We start from the raw sequence: 19302 nt of genomic DNA on the forward strand, positions 1-19302 counted from the left end.
TAAGATTGATTTAACCTTAGTGGGGCAATGGAGATTGACTACGCAGAGTAACAACAGCTGCCATAACTCACAGGCCGGGATGTAAATAATGTACAACCGCAACAAGATACAGGAATGTCTGCTGCTCGGTGTGATCACAGGGCGGCGAGGGCGTGTTCATGCTCATCAGCAGGAAAAGGTCAGACAGTGACTCAGCAGATGAACACGGAGTCAGAGAGAGGCGAAGTGAAGCTGCGGCGCACGGTTTAACATGAAACACACTCTCTGCACTCACCCCACGTCCGTGACACTTCCCCGAGCACTGGTGCACGCCGAACACGCTGACGTTCTGGCACTGGCGGTTCAGACACACCTGCAAGAAAGAAAGCGTCAGGGAGATAAAGCCTCAAGGTGAAACACTGAAATGTGGAATTCTGATCAGTCTATCGACACATTATTCAATTGAGCAATGAGTTCACACACACACACACACACACACACACACACACACACACACAGACAGACAGACAGACAGACAGACAGACAGACAGACAGACAGACAGACAGACACACACACACACACACACACACACAGGTACACACAGACAGACACACACACACACAAACAGACACACACACAGACAGAGACAGACACACACAGAGAGACACACACACACACACACACACACACACACACACACACACACACACACACACACACACAGACAGACAGACAGACAGACAGACAGACAGACAGACAGACAGACAGACAGACAGACACACACACACATACACACACACACAGACAGACAGAGACAGAGACACACACACTGTACACACTCCATACACACACACTACTGTTTGGAGGCACGTCCATTAAAGCTTCAGGATGAAATTTCTTGAAACAATCTTATAGATTTTGCTGATCTTCTGATGTAAATCTCTCTCGCTCTCTCTCTCTCTCTGGTCTTTTCCAGAACAGTCCAGAACATACTGTGAGTGTTGAAGAGCAGCTGTAGTTTTAAGCAGCATTAAGCAGAGCAGCGCTGAGCTCCCTCGTCCTCCTCACGTTGCCAGCCGAGTCCATATGCTGCCAGACTAACGATGCGACTGGCGTGGAAACTCACAGAAAATAACCCATGTGTGAGGAGAGAGAGGCCTGTGACACGTCACTGTTGCCAGGAGAACCAAACTTCCAGCGGCGCACACTTGGCTCATGTATGAAGGTGTGGAGCTCCTTCACACACTCTGCGGAGATTACAGCCAGCAGAAAGGAGGCCAATGAACAAAAGGGGGCTTTTAGATCAAATCTCAGGAGGTGAGTAAAGAGCTGGGGTTGTCTTTGAGACATCGAGACCACACACTTTGGTACCGCAATCTACTGTGGTGGGTCCAACATACGTGAGGCCTTCAGGGGCAGAATAGAAACGCTCAGCTACAAGGAGAGAGAAGGCAACATGGCCATACACTCTCTGGATAGAGTGAAGATGGAAACACAAACACATTAAACCAGCGCCACATTAAACCCCACGCCGTGCCCTCACCATGCCCTCGCCGCACTTGGTACCGGCCAGAACCAGCCCGGGGTCCGGCATGTCGTCGCCCAGGTAGACGTGCGTCCCCCGGCACAGGATACGGCCCCCCTCCTGCAGAGGGATGTTGGTTTCGATGGAGACGGCGTTTGTACCGATCACCGGCCTGTTGGCTCCGCCCTGGCACTGGATCTTACCACACTTTGCATCCCTGCGAACACGACAAACACACACACACACACACAACGCCGTAAAACACAAGAGCCTGACAAGAATAAGTGATTATAGAGGAGAGGAGAGAGATCTGAGACGCTTTAATATTCTGATCATGGAGTTACATCAATTAACAAAAGAGCTTGATTAGAGAATTCAGCCACAGGGCAACAATCTTCAGTAAACCAACAAAGAAGAACAGCATGACATCACTCTCTGAAGCCGTTTACAGCATAATGAGCCGCTATCTGCCTCCACAGCAAGCCTTCATTTAGAGATCACATGTCAGATTCCACAATGCCATGATGATGCTAATGACAGCACTTAGGCCAATCAGCTGTGTTCTGCTCGCTAACGTCTCCGTGTCTCCGTGTCTCCGCCGCCGCCGCCGCCTCACTGCTGCTGCAGCTGCACAGCCTTACCTGGCGTCGCACTTGGCAAACGAGCCTTTGGAATCCTTCCCGCAATTCCCATAAGGATCCCCGGCGGAGTTGACTCTCTCGAAGCAGATCCCAGGGGCGGGCTTGGCTCCTGTGCACACAAAGACACAAAGGGAGGAGGAGGAGGGCTGATGAAGACAAACAAGGAGAGTCAAACAATACAAAACGCAAACATCCGCGGAATAAAGAGTTAAGAGAAGCCCTTTATGAAAGCAAAGCCCTTCTCTCCTGTAAGGCGCCGAGCTCTCACCGGCTCCCCACAGCGTGATGCACTGCTGCTCGTGCGTCTGGCAGATGCCGTTGTAGCAGTAACCTTCCACGCTGTGGCAGGCGTGGCCGTCGTGCAGGTAGACGTTGGCGGGGCAGTGAGGGTTCGCACCGGTGCAGAACTCAGGCAAGTCACAGGAGTTACCCGACTCTCGACACAGCGTGCCGGCCAGCTTCAACTGGAATTGAGAGGGACACACACACACACACACACACACACAGAAACACACAGAGAAACACAATCAACAACCCCGATGACATCATTCTCTGGCTTTAGCAGGACTGATTTCTCTCACACTGTCTCATCTCAAGTTTCTGTCTAAGAGGCAACAAAGGCTTCATTTCCCTGAAAACCCAGGGCTGTGCTGAGACGACGTGTGTGTGTGTGTGTGTTGGGACGTTTGGTTCTCGTGTTTGAGTTTGAAACGATCGTCTTGCATCTCTGCAGAGTCAAACTTTGCATGAAGTTCTCCAGAGAGGAGCGCCGGGAAAATCAGATTTTCTAAAAATTCTTTGGTTTGGAGAATGAAGGAAGGTGGAGGGGGAATTAGAGAGAGAAAGGCAGGCAGAGACAAAGAGAGTGTGAGTGTGTGTGTGTGTGTGTGTGTGTGTGTGAGTGTGTGTGTGAATGTATGTGTGCATGTGTGTGTGATCTGGGATTAAAAAAAAAGCAGTAAACAAAGACAGGAATACTTCTTCTTCTCCTTCTTCTTCGTCTTCTCACCTTGCAGTCTTCACAGCACTGTCCATGGGCGCACACAGCGTCGCCCTTCAGTGTGCACGTGGTTGCGTTGCAGCACGGGTTCATACACTCCTGCAAACACAAAGCAGAAAGGTAACAACATGTGCAACTCTCTCTCTCTCTCTCTCTCTCGCTCTCTCTCTCGTTGTTCCCTGGAAGATCGAGCTTCCCGGATAAGGAGAGCTCACTTCCTGTCCGGGGCCGTTCCCACCCGAGCCACCGTGGCCCCGCGACCTCTGAGCGCCCGCCATCCTAACCCACCAGCTTGAGCTCAGATGCGTGCTCCCCAGGGTGCAGGCTCATATGTTCTGGATTTTGGAGTTGCGTGAGGTCAAGAGAGTAGGAGTCACGGGGCAGAAATCAGCTGTGGAGCTCTCGTCATGTGAGTGTGTGTGTGGATGTGGATGTGGAGGAGGCGTTTGGCTGTCAGGGTGCGGTGGACGGGGACGGGAGCACCAGTGGGATGTGAAAGCACAAAGAGGAGCTCAACCGGCTGCTGGCAGGAAACAGGGACATGTAGAGGAGCGTAAGTATAGGATGAGAGGAAGAGAGGAGGAGAGGAGGAGGAGGGCCATGGCGTCTGAGGTGTTGAGACGTTTATGTTCCCTCAGACGCCAGGACACATCCATTTTGTTCTCCCACTATTATTTATCTCTCAGCATGGACGTTTAGCTGGAGCGGGTCTGAACTTAATGACAAGATGTCTCCATGGCAGAGGAGCGACGGCATCTGGATCGCCAGACGTGTAATTTCTGCTTGATGTGCGCTTTTTTACGACTCGGGCTGTTTGCTTCGTGGCGATGACATCACCCTATTGTTTAGAGAGGAGGGACTTTTTTTTGGTTTCTGTTGCTTCCCTCTCTGTGCAGCGAGGCCTGCGGACCAAAACACGGTGACATCATGAAGGTCATAGAGGGGAAACTGGCAGGGCAGCTACAGTTGCTTCTACTTAGCGATACACAAAGTTGCAGTCAAACGCTGTAATTGCTTCTAAATGATGGAGACGATAGTTACAGCGCATTAAAGACCAATCAGCCCATCAGACTGGAGCTCCTGACAGGATCCTCGTGGAGAGGAAACGGCACGGCCAGGGAAAACAAGCCATAAACCGAGATCCTGTCGCCAAGCGTAGAAGCTGACCGAGGCTGTTGCCATGGAGGTGCAGGAGTGAGGTCATAGTGCGGTGGAAGTTACCGGATCGGTAAAAGTGCCGATAGGAGACGAGAGGAACGGCTGAGGATTGAGATTTGAGTTCCAGCGAGGTCGATAGATGGATAGATAGAAGGAGGAGGAAGAGGAGGAAGAGGAAAATATCGCTCTGTGGTGGTTTTCTTAAAAACACCTTTTTAGTTTTCAATGTTACACTCAAACTTTCCACTCTCAGAGCTGGGTATTGATCTGTACGTCAGGTATTTACTTGAGTGGCTCTCTGGAGACCTGATGTGAAAAAGAGAGCGAGCAGAATTGATGCGGCGCTGGAGGGGAGCTGAGGAAACTTCAGGAAGGTCAGAAGGACACTCAGAGATAAAAACACACTTGTTGAAAGGTTTTGCAATCATACTTATGTGCTTTTGTAAACTCTGTAACCACCAGAAAGAGCAGGAGAGGCATGAAAGGATGTTTAATGACGGGGTTGGGCTGCTTGGCATCGACAAGCGTTCACGGGTAGAAATGGAGAGAAACAATCCGTCCTTCCAGCCTGTAAACAGCCCTGTGATTGGATCCCTGCTCCATCTTCTCTTCAGTGTTCCATTCCATCAAGGTTTTGGCTTCGGGAGAAGGATTTAGATTTTCCACACCGCTGACTTGTCAATCAAAACGGGCTCAAACTCATGGTGTGTCAGGGTTTCTGAGCGACGCATCCTCTGTGTTTGAGTCTCTGCTGTGAGTGGGACCCGTTCCCCTGACGTGACTCTCACCTCGCTTCCCCCTGCGGCGACGGATGGCGTGCGTCAGTGTGAGAAAGCGCCCGGCTCTCAGCTCCGGCTCGGGCTAGCACAGCTTCTTCACAGCCGTGCCCCGATTACACTTTTTGTTTGTTTGGTTTGTCACAAATTTGGACGGCGGGTTTGATTAATGGGCCTTCGGGAAGGAAATGACATCACCGAGGCAGCCTGTCAGGGCGCTGCGCCGCACGTGTGAGGGACGGGGAGGAGAGGAGAGGGGGAGCGGTGTAAATAAAGCCCTCGCTCAGGGGTCCCAGGTGGTTTGCAACACTTTTAGGGCTTTTTCACAGCAGGATCCGACGCTTTTCATACCACAATAACAAGGCCAATGTCAAGAGAGAGCTGGACTGGAGTTTGTTGGGGGGTTCAGTCTGGCACTTCACTTCAGCCATGTGCCAGTTTTTCAGCGTGATTCATTGGAGGACGACTCGGTTTTCTCGGCATCGTCGGCCAACAAGCTGTTTGCGATTACGGCTCCGAGTTGCTGAGATCGTCATTTGGTTCTGGACAGCTTAGAGTCTATTTATACAGGAAGATGATTATCTGTGTGCTGGATTCAGGGTTAGGCGGGTCAGCGGTCATTACGGCCACTTTCTGATCGTGACAGGTCGAAGGGAGCGAGGGAGGCGGAGTCAACAAAGTTTGAAATCAACAAAGAAAGTGGGTTTGTGCACGAAGGATTCTGAAACATCTACTGAAACTTTTAAACACACAAACACAGAACCGGGCCTCGAATCCAAGGTGTCATTGTTTTGCCGTGGGCCTCACCTCCAGCTCGCCGCAGTCACACTCCTCCCCCTCCTCCACGTAGCCGTTGCCGCACTTCTGTCCCCCGTAGAGCACCTTGACCTCGGGCATGTTGTACAGGCACATGCCCACGCCTTTCTCCAGACTGGCTGCCAGGTCCTTCTTACTGCACGTGCTGAACACGGTGGGGAACGGGTATCTGCGGAGGAAGAGGAAGAGGAAGAGGACGATGAGATCAAAGCAGATGAAGATGAGATGCTGAGTGAAGTCACGTTATAGGAGACAGATTCATAGGCTCGGGCCACACGGAGGGAGAAGTGCTGAAATGTTGCTGAATCTCCAGAAACAAGCCGGCGTCTGTAAAGTGAAGCCGCGCTAACATAACAGGTCTGACACCGCATCACTTCTGCCGGATTAATCCGCCTCCGCCCGCGCCGCTCACCTGAAGTGCTGACTGCTCTGTATTTTAGTGAGGTGAGGAAATTGGATTTGGTGGTGAGAAATGAGAAATTTTATGAATCCAAAGATGAAACTGTCAAACGTGCCAATAGCAGCTGTGAAGCCCGGCGGGGGTTCTTCTGCCGCTCGAGTGAGTCCATGAGCCCGTGGACCAGAAATAAAGAGGGGGAGAGAGGGGGAAGGAGAGAGAGAGAGAGAGGGAGAGAGAGGGGAAGAGAGAGAGAGAGAGAGAGAGAGAGAGATCAGGCTTGGACAGGGCTAGGAAGTCGTTCACAGGCTGAGAAAATTCTACGGAAATTGCGAGGAAAGCCAGGACGTGACCTCCTCTCCTCTCAGCGTCACTCACACACACACACACACACACACATGCCACTCACACACCTGACGACAAACCGGGTATCTTACGGCTCACGTGGTCGCCGTGGCTTCAAATGGAGGATGGGTGGCAGCGAGCTACGGCTGGCAGCGAGGTTTGGCAAAACAAGTAAATAACAAAAAAACTAAACAACCACGGCAAAGAGAGAGAGAGAGAGAAGGGTTTGGCAGGAGATGCTGGAGAAGCTTGACCCCAGGCAGAAACATGTCACGCTCCTCCTGATGCAGCCACAGAGGACGTCGGGTCTGTCTGTCTGTCTGCCTGTCTGTCTGTCTGCGGAGCTCACAGCTTACAGGCCGGATTTGTGCAAATTCCACATTACACAGAACATGTTTGTGGGGCTTGGCACCGGGCCGAGGGGGGAGAGAGGGGGCGTGCGGCGGGGCGTGTGATGCTCTGCCGCGGCCTGAGGGGGATTTGGCCGCCGTCGCTGCACGGATATTTCACCGCTGTTAGTGAACTCCTCAGGGGAGAGGAGATAATGGAGGAAGCGTTCAGAGGGAAGGAGACGAAGTGAGCAGCTCACCTCAGGGCCCAAACCGCTGCGTCCGTCTCTGGGAGCATCAGCCGCCGCTCTACATCGCTGACCACTCTTACGCGCCCTCGTCTGTGCCCTTAATCTTCTGTTTACCGCCGCACGCCGTCACAGAGCTTTGCTGTGTTGTGTTCAGGGATCAAACTGGGCCTCAAACACAGACGGACTGCGGAGATCAAGCTGTGGTACCGAAAAGGCCGAGCCCCTGGTGAAGGCTGCAGCCGGCCACTGATAACAGAGAGCGTGTGGAGGAGGAGATAGAGCGTACATGAGGAGAGGCAGAGGAGGCTGCTGGCTGTCAGGGTGAAGTCGGGATCCAGTTTCTTGCGGAGGAGAATCTGGTTCTGCGTCAACGGTCAGTCAAATCGAGTGTAAAATGGGTTTCAGTCTCCAGAACACAAACTTAGTTCAGGTCTGTGGGTGCAGGCGAAGCAACAGAAGCTGGAGAGAGGAAGAAGAGGAGCAGAGGGTCTCTCCTGAGGGGCGAGGCCCTTCTGCAGACTGTCAGCTGGTCTACAGGAAACACAGACGGCGATGGAGGGTTAACCTAACCACTGGGGGGGGCACGCTCTCTCTCTCTCTCTCTCTCTATCTCTCTATCAACTCACTGAACTCCACATCTCTCCCATGACGTCAAATAAGAGATATGCAATATGAATAAATGTCAGATGTATAAAACAGGTTGACGGATTACAAAAACACGGAGGAAATAAATGTGAGGCTCCCAAGGCCAACTGGCTCCTCTCCACCAGGCAACAATGCTCTTTGCCATTTAGGCGCTTCAATATTTTACAGGTTGGTCGTCCCGGCTGCTATTAGGAGCCACAGGCCGTGCCAAGAAATCTTTTAAATAATCTAAGTTTAACTGAGTCCCACTGTGGCCTGGGCTCGTGTGGGGCTGAGTCTTAAAGGGCAGAAGTGTGTGACTCGTTTGCAGGATTGTTGGCCGGTCGCTCAGAATCCCTCCGATTGAGCAACAGGTGCGAAGCAGGGGATGGGTTCACCGCTAAGACTCTTCTGCTGCCGACCAGATGCTGAGGATGATCACACACATGGACCCGATCAAGACCTGAACCTCCTCCTGTGTGTTCAGGATCTGCTTGAGCTCTGTGAGTATCAGGAGGAGGAGATGTGTTTATGTGGAGAGGAGAGAGATGCAGCAGGTCCAGGACGGACAGGAGAAGCTGTCAGTGTGCGATGACATCACTGCGTGGGCGTGTGTGTGTTTGTTCAGGTGGAACTAATTAAGAATATGCATCAGCTCGTCTCTCTCTGACAGCCCAGAGTGTAAATATCACACACTTATTAGCACCAGGATGCCTCGCTGTCCTACAGAGAGAGAGATGGAGTCGCTGTTTTAGCTCGGAACTTTCTGGATTGATCTTGCCCGGACTCCCTCCCTCCCTCCATGCCTCCCTCCCTCCCTCCCTGGCTCGTTCACTCCCTTCCTTCCTCCCTCCCTCCCTCCCTCCACAGTGGCGTTCCAAGCAGGGAGGAGGAACACGAGAGCTTTGGGAGTTTGAGCTCCACATGGGGAGGAATATGTGGGGAAAGGTGGGAGCTGGGTTTTTAGTTCTGTCTGAGTGGAGAGCCGGGTTTCCATCCACTCATCTCAGCTCCCACGCTCTGCTCATCCATCGGGGGAGGTTTGTTTAAATCCTCGCTGCTTCCTGGATCTAAAGCCACATGTGAGGTGCAGATGACTCCTGTAAGTTTGATCAACCAGCATGGCAACAGCGGGTCAGAGGTGGAGGGAGGCGGAGACCTGGTGGAGGTATGGGTCGTATGTGTCACACACTCTTCTGTTCACAGGCCCGCTGACTGACTGAAACCAACGCTGCCGCCTTCACTCCACACTAAGCAGGAGAGACAGGTCTGACCTTTCGGGTGAATGTGAGGCTGTGACACTAACGCTGCCTGGCAACCGTCTGTGACCATGACGCAGCAAAACACTCCACAAAACCAAAACAGGAGGCGGATTTAGAGCTCAAATCAGCCGGGTAATGATCCTGCCTGGCCAATCGCCTCAGACCAGCAGGAGTAACAATCAGCAGCTTCGTCCCTCAGACCTCCACCCTTCATCCCCACCTACAGTCGTCTCCTCAGCTCAGATGTGTATCCGCCTGGATTCACACATCTCCCACATTGTGCTCTTCCTCCACTTTCTCTCTGGCTGCTGCTTCTTCACATCGAGGGAGATAAAAGACAAACACAAGCTTCCCTGTGCCGCCATCTCTGCGGGAACAAAGCACCTCTCTGCCCGCTCACTCTCTCTCTCTCTGGGCCGCTCTCTCTCCCTCTCTCTGGGCCGCTCTCTCTCCCTCTCTCTCCCTCTCTCTGGGCTGCTCTCGCTCCCTCTCTCTGCACCGCTCTCTCTCCCTCTCTCTGGGGCCGCTCTCTCTCCCTCTCTCTGCCCGCTCTCTCCCTCTCTCTGGGACCGCTCTCTCCCTCTCTCTGGGACCGCTCTCTCCCTCTCTCTGGGCTGCTCTCGCTCCCTCTCTCTGCACCGCTCTCTCTCCCTCTCTCTGCGCCACTCTCTCTCCCTCTCTCTGGGGCCGTTCTCTCTCCCTCTCTCTGCCCGCTCTCTCCCTCTCTCTGCCCGCTCACTCTCTCTCTCTCTGGGCCGCTCTCTCTCCCTCTCTCTCCCTCTCTCTGGGCCGCTCTCGCCCCCTCTCTCTGCACCGCTCTCGCTCCCTCTCTCTGCACCACTCTCTCCCTCTCTCTGGGGCCGCTCTCTCTGCCCGCTCTCTCCCTCTCTCTCCCTCTCTCTCCCTCTCTCTGGGCTGCTCTCTCTCCCTCTCTCTGGGGCCGCTCTCTCTGCCCGCTCTCTCCCTCTCTCTCCCTCTCTCTCCCTCTCTCTGGGCTGCTCTCGCTCCCTCTCTCTGCACCGCTCTCTCTCCCTCTCTCTGCACCACTCTCTCTCCCTCTCTCTGGGGCCGTTCTCTCTCCCTCTCTCTGCCCGCTCTCTCCCTCTCTCTGCCCGCTCACTCTCTCTCTCTCTGGGCCGCTCTCTCTCCCTCTCTCTGGGCCGCTCTCGTCCCCTCTCTCTGCACCACTCTCTCCCTCTCTCTGGGGCCGCTCTCTCTGCCCACTCTCTCCCTCTCTCTGGGCCGCTCTCTCTCTCCCTCTCTCTGGGCCGCTCTCTCTCCCTCTCTCTACCTGCTCTCTCTCCCTCTCTCTGGGCCGCTCTCTCTCCCTCCTCACGCCCTGATTGCAGCTGGCAGCGTCACTGATAATCACATCATTTAGATGCAGCCTGTCCTCCCTTCCATTAGCGAGTCTGAGCCGAGTGTATCTCAGACACGTAACCAAACAAGCTCCGCCGCTCTGCAACGCCGCGTTACACATTCTAATGGAATCTGGACGGAGAGCCAAAGGGAAACACTAAATATTTAAAAGAAGAAGAACACAGATGTACGATGGCAGACATGAGTTCTGGGATGATTGGTTTTGTCAGCTGGCAACCGGCAATTGAGGCTGACAGTTCAGGAAATGTAATTGGTGAGATAACAGACGACGTCAAGCTCCAAATGAATGAGTTCTGTAATTGTTAAAGTCTCCAAGCTGGTGGAGAAACTTTGGGAAATGTTGCTGGTTACAAACTCTGAGTTAGAGGTGGGAGAAGTTTCCTCTCTGCTGCTTTGTCTGGAGCCTAAAGTTGATCTGTTAATGCTTGATTATCAACATTAAAGCAACATTCATCCATTTATTCTGCTTCTTATCAAACAGAACCTAACTGCTTCCTTTCAGGTGTTTCCTTTAAAAAGTGTGTTTATAAGCACAAACTGTTTCCTTCCACCTTGTTCAAACTGTGATAGTGATATTCAGACGTATCATTTTGCAATATTTTGACCAAAACATTTGTTTCCGGCTGTGAAATATGCAAATGTCCTTTATTCTGGTTTGTTCTGGCCGACAGGTGAGGAAGCAGCAATCATCTGCCCACCAAAACAACCCAATCAGCCTCTCCTCCTGTGTAATTACAGCCGGGAAGCAAGGAAGCTATTTAACTGGGATTCAAACACGCGCGCGCGTGTGTGTGTGTGTGTGTGTCCATGGAATCAAACTGCAGGTGCTCCAAAACAAGGATCAACATGCTGCTCAAGTATTGATAACTCCAGAAGCAAACATTCATCCTTCTATGTTTGCATCTGAGTGTGACACGAGCACCTACACATGTCACAACACACACACACACACACACACACACACACACACACACACACACACACACACACACACACACACACACACACACACACACACACAGAGACAGAGGAGGATGTGACTCCCTGACTAAGTGGCCTCATGTGATGTCAATGAGCCTCAGCGCTCCACTGCTGCGTCCACTTACAGGAACGAAATAACATTCATTTCCACCAAATTAGATCAGACGTTATTTCATGTCTGGTGACATCATCGCTCCCTCTGGCTGGTGAGCGAGTGAGGCAGAGTCCTGGAGTCAGCATTCTAAGTGCAGGATAACTCCTCTGTGTGTGCATTATGCATTCCTTATCTGGGATAAATGATGGATGAGCTCAGCGCTGACCGTTCCTACACAAACACAAACACACACACACAGACAGATCGCCCCTTCCCTTTGTATCTGCGTGGAGCTGTGTGATGGCAGGCTCCATCCCTGCTTGTTAGTGTGTTTTGGACGCACGCCCCCTCATGACTCACCTGGAGCTTCAGTCCAACGGCAATTTGTTGCTTTATGGGAAGGGAATTGAAAAGAGCTTTTATCAGCTTTTAGCAGAATCCCTTCAATGTAATCACTGCAGACGAGGCCAGAGACGATCTGACCAAACAGTGTGTTGATAGTTTGCTGCTATACTGCCCCAAACAGAGACGCCGCCTGGAAATCTGGAAAACAATGCACGTTCCTGTCTCTCTCTCTCTCTCCCTCTCTCCCGTTCTCCACTAAACAGCGGTGTGAGCAAGCAAGTCACCGCATCAGTCAAAGCAAACTGGGGCGTCAGAACAAGGGTGAAATCTGCTGTTGCATTCTGGGTACTCCTTATCTGCCTGCTGTTTACTAACAGTCACATGTAGCATCTTGTGCAGCCGCCGTGTTATCACAGAGACACAGGCAACAGGAACAGAATGCTGGAGCAGCTGCACAAGTCTCCTGTGTGTGTGTGTGTGTGTGTGTGTGTGTGTGTGTGGTCAAGTGTTAAAGCACATGCTAATTTATTCAGGAAAGTGGAGATTGTGAAGTTTTATCACAGTTAAGAGCCTCTTTCTTTACTCTCTGGAGTCTGGAGACAGAACATTCATTATTTATTTGGGAAAGTTCTTCAATTTAATTGGTTGGAAACCTTAAAAGAAATCTGGAGAAAATACAAAAAAAAAAAAGGAAAAAAAGAGCTAAGAACTAATTGGTTCTAGAAAATGAGAAAAACAAAATTACAGAAATACAAATTATCCCGATGAGGTCGCTCCTATTCAGAGAAATTTTGTCTTTGTGTTTTAAATGGCAAATAAAAATCCAATTCAATGAAAGAGTACAACAGCGAGGATGTCTTTGGACTCATAAGGGTGAAGCTGCTAAATGGCTCTGATCCAGATGTGTCCAGAACAGAGAGGGACAGAGAGAGAGGGACAGAGAGAGGAACAGAGAGGAACAGAGAGGAACAGAGAGGAACAGCCTGCAGCAGCTTCCCCCTCCCTCTTACCGTCCTTGTACATTGGTGAAAACAGACTGTGTCCGTAGCTCCAGGCGGTTTAGTCCCTCAGTGGTAAAGCTAAAGTGAGTTGGACATGATATTGGAGTAGAGGACAAACTCGTTCTCACGCTAAAACCACAAAGGTCGTTCTTATGATCTCTTTGTTTGCCTGACTGTGAGGTGAAGGAAAGCGAGCCTCTCTCACCCGGTGGACGGAGTCATGATGCAGCCGCCTCGATCCGCCGTCATCCTGCAGCCGCAGCCGCGCTCCGGGGTGTCGTGGTTCATGCCAAAGTTGTGTCCCAGCTCGTGAGCCAGAGTCACAGCTGCACCCAGCGGATTCTCAGAGTGATCCTGCAACAACAACACAACATCAAAACCTTTATTTCTGACTGCCTGAAGTTCTGCTCAGGTGTAATTTACTCTGGCACGGCGGTGAAGTGGACCGTTACTCAGAGGAAAGATAACAGAGAATAACAGAGAGGGAAAGTTCAAAGGAGGCAATATTTAAAGCGGTAAAGTTCCAAAACATTTCCAGTAGTTGTCAACGCGCTCGTCCCCTCCTCTTCCTCCCCCCATTACTCATTCTTCTCATGAACACCTGGATTCATCTGCGATTCCATTATGCCTGCAGAACCCAATCATAACCTCTGCCAGCGGAGAGAGAGACAGGGGGGAGGGAGAGAGAGAGAGAGAGAGAGAGAGAGAGAGAGAGAGAGAGAGAGGGAGAGAGAGAGAAAGAGACAGAAAGAGAGAAAGAGTGTGAGAGAGACAGAGATAGAGAGAGAGGCAGAGAGAGGAGAGAGACAGAGAGGCAGAGAGAGAGACAGAGAGAGTGAGAGAGAGGGAGAAAGAGGGAGAGACAGAGAGAGAGGGAGGGGGAGAGAGAGAGAGAGAGAGAGGGAGGAGAGAGAGAAAGAGAGAGAGAGAGAGAGAGGGACAGAGAGAGAGACAGAGAGAGAGACAGAGATAGTGAGAGGGACAGAGCGAGAGAGAGGGGGGGGGAGAGAGAGAGAGAGGGAGTGAGAGAGAGAGGGAGGAGAGAGAGAGGGACAGAGAGAGAGGGACAGAGCGAGAGGGACAGAGAGAGAGGGACAGAGAGAGAGAGAGACAGAGAGAGAGTGAAAGCGAGAGAGAAAGAGAAAGAGAGAGAGAGAGAGGCAGAGTGAGGCTGAGAGAGAGAGAGCTGTATATGACTTCATCCTCCCACTCTAAGCAGGAAGCAGGGCCTCGGCCCTTCAGGAGACGGACACAGACAGGAAACGATGGCAGAGAGTCTCCAGTCTTCTATAATAAAGGAGTAAAGAGACTGAGGGGACGCCGCACCTACAGACTCTCAGAGATAAAGATGACAGCATCTCACCCACACACACACTCTCACAGCCGAGTGTGTGAACGCGGCCACAGCGGTCACGGCCAGTGCCGCTCCACATCTGACAAAGGCCAATTGATTTGTATTAAAAAAAAAAATGTTGCCATGGTAGCGGCCGTGCGCAGCTGTAGCGCCGGCTGGAAACGCATCAGGAGGAGGAAGTCAGATTGTTGTACACTTCCTCTCTGAGTCACCCTGAAGCACCCAGACGCCTCACACACACCTACACCTCCAGTCAAAGTGTGTTTACAAGTGAAGGGTTTATAGATCCAACAGCAGCGGAGAGATGTTAGTGTGACAAGAGGAGAAATCCATATCATTCTTCATTTCTGCTGCAGCTGCTCTCTGTGTGTTCTGCCTGCATCTCAGATCTGGGGCTTCAAACGTTCCCTTTTATGTCTTTTTATACCTTTTATGATTTTATGAACACTCACACTGAACACTCAGTCGCCCCCTGGGGACCAATGAAGTCGAGCGTGAACTTGAACACAACACGATTGTCTGTTAACCTGCAGCCGGCTACATTCCGCACCGCAGGACGTCGCATTTAGCAGATTAACGCGCCGTGTTAATGCAGAGCTCAAATCTGAGGATGAATCCGGTGCTGAGTCGGCGGTTCTCATTAGGATTCATCCTCTGAGGACCCGGACTTAATGGCAACCGCTCCAACTTTCAGACTTTCGGTCGTTGAGCTTTATTCTTATGGGACGATGACAATTTCATGGCAGTAAATGTGATATTTGTTGTGATATTTCACTCTGGACCAAAGTGTTGGACTGGACTTGTTTACCTCCAGTGCCTTAAAGCAAACAGGCTTTATTGGAGCCATTAATATTGAACCGTTTTTGGCTCAAAATGAAGCTGCGTGTCACTGTGGTCCTCTGGGTCGTCCATGAGAAACTCTCTCACACACACACACACACACACACACACACACACACACACACACACACACACACACACACACACACACACACACACACACACACACACACACACACACACACACACACACACACACACACACACACACACACACTCCTTCCCTCTCAGCTGAGGGTCGTATGTCAGCTCCACGTCAAAGCCCGGCTATTTTCTGCCCTGATTACAGAGCAGCGTTGTGGGGAGCTGCGCCCTTCTCTCTGAACAGGAAGGATGAGAAACTTTCCATCTCCTCCCTTCACGTTTGGAGGCGAGTGTGTGTGTGTCTCTGTGCGTGTGTGTGGCTGCGTCATTCATCGAGCCGAGCAGCCTCTTCGCAAAAAACTGCAATATTACACTCAGGGAAAATGATGGTGGGGAGCCGGAGTCATTACTTCAGAGCGGCCATGAGCCCATTGTGCGATGATGGGGATCTGATAGAGTTGGATGCAACCAAGAAATGCTTTTATGGGTTTTTGATGTCGTTCTCAGGCTTGTGGGGCTGAAAACCATACATCAGAGTGTGTGTGTACTGTTGGCTCTCACAGCTTAACCCTAACCATAGACACATGAAGACGTCCCTTTATGGAGCGGCGAGAACATTACAACGTACAAACTGCGAAAGTCCAAAGTACATGTGGAGCAAATAAAGGATTTTGAGGCCGAACAGGGAGACGCGGTCGTGTATCTGTTTGAGAAATGGCTCGACTCATCCGGCCGCTTTGTAACTGGTACGACGGCCCCTTTAATCTCGGGCCAAAGCAGCTGCCATCTGTAAGTAATGGGGGAGACAAACATCTGGGAAAGCATTGCCACAGTCGCAGCCCGCAGGAGTCGTATCTATTAATGGGAAATACACAACATGTTTGGGGCTTTGTGGCGTCGGGGCCGATAAGCACCTGGTAATTTGGCGGCGGTGTCAAGCGACGGGGTAAACAAGCGAACCCCAACAGGCAGCTAATTTTCTGTGTAAAGCAAATTTGCGTAGCGGGGGGAGGGGCGTGTGTGTGTGTGTGTGTGTGTGTGTGTGTGTGTGTGTGTGTGTGTGTGTGTGTGTGTGTGTGTGTGTGTGTGTGTGTGTGTGTGTGTGTGTGTGTGCGCGTCTCTCAGCTAAAACATGAATTTGGATTCAAATGTGTGCCGGCACAAACAATTTATGGCATCTCATAAAAATGTAAATGTGAACTGTTTCAGCTCTGTGCTCTTTGATTTACCTCAGCGTCCCACAGACCCTTTTAGAGCTGACAGGGGGGGGGGCCTGATTGAGAGCCTGCAGGACTCACAATGACCTCACAAACCTGCAGCATACCTGCAATCCAATCCCTCTGAGATTACACTGCCCCAAGAAGCTCTGAGCACATGGGAGTCTGGGGTTTAAAGGGTTTATGGAGCTCAGCCATCGTCATCATCGTCATCATCATCATCATCATCACATAAGGAGCAGCCGCCTCCATGTGCTGCCATCGCCCCCGCCCAAGCACCGACACGCTCTAAAGTAAACTCCTGTCCGGACCGGATTAGATGGACGACGCCTCCAATACAATGAAGCTGTGCAGGAGGAAGAGGAAGGTGTGTGGTGGTGGGAACAGGAAGAAGGCCGGTCCACTTACCATGACGATGCCTCCCGACTGCTCCACTGTGCACATGCTCATGATGGGCGCCATGCCGATGGTGGTGCCCTGGAAGTAAACGCCACTGGAACAGAGAAAGGACAGATTAGAGTGAAGAAGAGACACAGACTCTTATTTATCTCTATTTTTCATTTTTCATAAGCTGTTATCTTGATCTATTCCTCTATATTCTTCCTTTGTAAAGCACCAGAGTGTTCCAGCCGCCACCCGCCCGGAAAAAAGCAAAGCTCATCAATTAAACAAGGAATTAAAGCGATGATGTCGTTTGTCATCTCGTCACAACATCTCCTCATCTGTCTGCGTCTGATTTCCTACATTCAGGTTCATCAAGCGGCTCAGTATGAATCTGATATCATGATAACAATAAGCTGTGGTATCTAAGCGTCCACCTGATGAGCTGGGCGTTGTCGTGCGGTTTCTGGGGCAACAGCTTGACTTTCCTCCAGTCCAGGAACTCGTGCAGTGTGGTGAAGGGATCCTGAGTGACGGGACATTTATCAGAGTCGCTCCACACCTCCAGGCCCACCAGAGCCACGCGGATGTTCAGGGCCCTGTAGAACTGACGGGGGGAGGAAGCCAGAGACACAAGGGTGTTGACAAGCTGGACAGAGTTAGTGTGGACGGACGGGACGGGACGGGACGAAGAGTTTAGTTCCCAGTGAGAAACAATCATGGCCTGACATTTTGTACTGTTCTCCTCCTGCCTTCGTTTATCCCGTTCCTCCCCGTATGTGTTCCTCATCACGCTCCCCTTTCATGCTTCACATGCCCGCCCGTCGCATGTGTGTGTGCCGCGTCTCCATCTGGGCTCCCTTAAACAAATCCATCTGACTACCGTTCCTCCTCCGAGCTGTAGATCCACGGCTCACTACAGGTTTATGACGGCTAAAAACAGCTGTACGAGGGCCGTTAGTACATCACGCCGCCGCCGCCGTGCCATTAATCTCGCCTGCCAGCCACATTTCTATTTTAAAATGTGATTTATCCCTCCTGTGCAGAGGGGAGGGGATGTTTTACCTTGTCCACATAATTGGCTATCTCTGCCAGCCTCTGTTTGACCTTCTCCACGTCCTTCCCCTGTTTCTGGAACTACAAAAAAAAGATTACACGTTAGCGCCTGCACAAATTACAACATTGAACACACAGATCTCCACTTATGCTGTGGATACAAAGTCAGAATGTTTCTATGAATGAGCGATGGAGGATTCACAGGCTTCAGCACATTTCCCTGTGTGGCAGGTTGTCATGCTGAGGCCCATATGGAGCTCCTCAGGCTGCAGAGAGCAGCGAGCAGATTCGACAGCCGGCAAAGCTTTGGATCGGGATCGTAGGGAAGGCGACACTTCGACTTTGCCTCCACCTGCACGCTTGTATCTATACAACACTTTGCTTTTCCTCTATTTCCCCTTCCTTTCCTCCCATTGGAGTCTTTTTGGCACAGCCGGCGGGCATCTAGGAGGAAAAGCCCACAATGCTCGGAGCTCCTCAGACTCCTCTGGATCCAGAATGCTTTTTCCTGTTTCCTGTCTGCGCCGCTGGGGAATCGTTCAGCACTTCCTGTCAAAACAGACCTCAGCATGTTGCACACTGACCTAATTCTGCAGCTCTGGGGGGAACTCACAGCGCCGAGGCCCCGAACACGCTCGGGTTCATTTGGGACACTTTTATATTGATTTTCTGTTGTTTTTCATTTTCTTGTTATTATTTCCCAGCTTGTCAAACGGAGAACTCCAATATCAATCAGTGCAAATGGTAAAATCAAGACCATTTTCAAATAGCTTTCAATATTCTGGGCTTCTGAAGCGTGTCTGTGTGTGTTTGTGTGTGTTTGTATTGTTTATGTGACGTCTCAGGCCGATGGTTCTTTATTTGAAATCAGACTTCCTAAAGCAGAAGTGTAAACATTGGAGCTTCATCATACAAACACAGAATCTGGAGCCATGTTTACACAAATGACTCAAACGCTTTCATACACAGTTTTTTTGTCTGAGCGGCCAAAAACAGGGTCATGAAATGAGTTTTACCAGGTTTTTGTTCCAGAATGTGAAATCCAATTATGTTCCAATTATTGGAGGTACACAGAAATCAGAACATGAAGCTTTGCTGGCTTTTGTAATTGTTCGCTTAACAGAGTTTTTACTAAAATGGCTGCACGGCGGCTGCATTACCTCTCTGTTGTCTGCCACGATGATCAGCTCCACGTACTTGGTGGTCTTCTGTGTGTGTCTCTTATGCTGAGGAGCAAACAGAGGTGTTAGGAAACGTTTGGCAGCAACAGAGCAGCAGAAGAGAAAACAGACTAATAGAGAAAAACAGGGAAGAGAAGATGAATTAGAGAGAGAGAAAGAAAGATAGAATTTCACCCCAATTCCTCCTTTTAAAAAATCCAATTATCTTAGCAGCAGTAGCAAATATCACAGGGACACAGCAGATGCACCGCTTGTCCCTGTGGGCCTTGGCTGAAAACCTCAGG

The 19302-nt window shown here is 51.0% G+C and overlaps 1 protein-coding gene across 2 annotated transcripts in view; it reads right to left on the reverse strand.

Annotated features, from left to right (window-relative positions):
- The window catches only part of adam12b (ADAM metallopeptidase domain 12b), a 63187-nt gene that overhangs the window by 10298 nt on the left and 33587 nt on the right, over positions 1-19302 (reverse strand). For both annotated transcript variants that reach the window (XM_076141790.1, XM_076141789.1), the window contains exons 7-17: positions 18998-19063; positions 17847-17918; positions 17219-17388; positions 16809-16893; positions 13111-13259; positions 5888-6065; positions 3156-3245; positions 2415-2610; positions 2147-2255; positions 1524-1722; positions 275-352 (exon numbers count right to left, since the gene is read on the reverse strand). In XM_076141790.1, coding sequence (XP_075997905.1) covers positions 275-352; positions 1524-1722; positions 2147-2255; positions 2415-2610; positions 3156-3245; positions 5888-6065; positions 13111-13259; positions 16809-16893; positions 17219-17388; positions 17847-17918; positions 18998-19063 — 1392 coding nt within the window. The remainder of the gene's footprint in view (positions 1-274; positions 353-1523; positions 1723-2146; positions 2256-2414; positions 2611-3155; positions 3246-5887; positions 6066-13110; positions 13260-16808; positions 16894-17218; positions 17389-17846; positions 17919-18997; positions 19064-19302) is intronic.

Source organism: Genypterus blacodes, unplaced genomic scaffold (assembly GCF_046128005.1).
Source record: "Genypterus blacodes isolate CSIRO-AG114 ecotype Tasmania unplaced genomic scaffold, CSIRO-AGI_Gbla_v1 ptg000020l_1, whole genome shotgun sequence".
Lineage (NCBI taxonomy): Eukaryota > Metazoa > Chordata > Actinopteri > Ophidiiformes > Ophidiidae > Genypterus > Genypterus blacodes.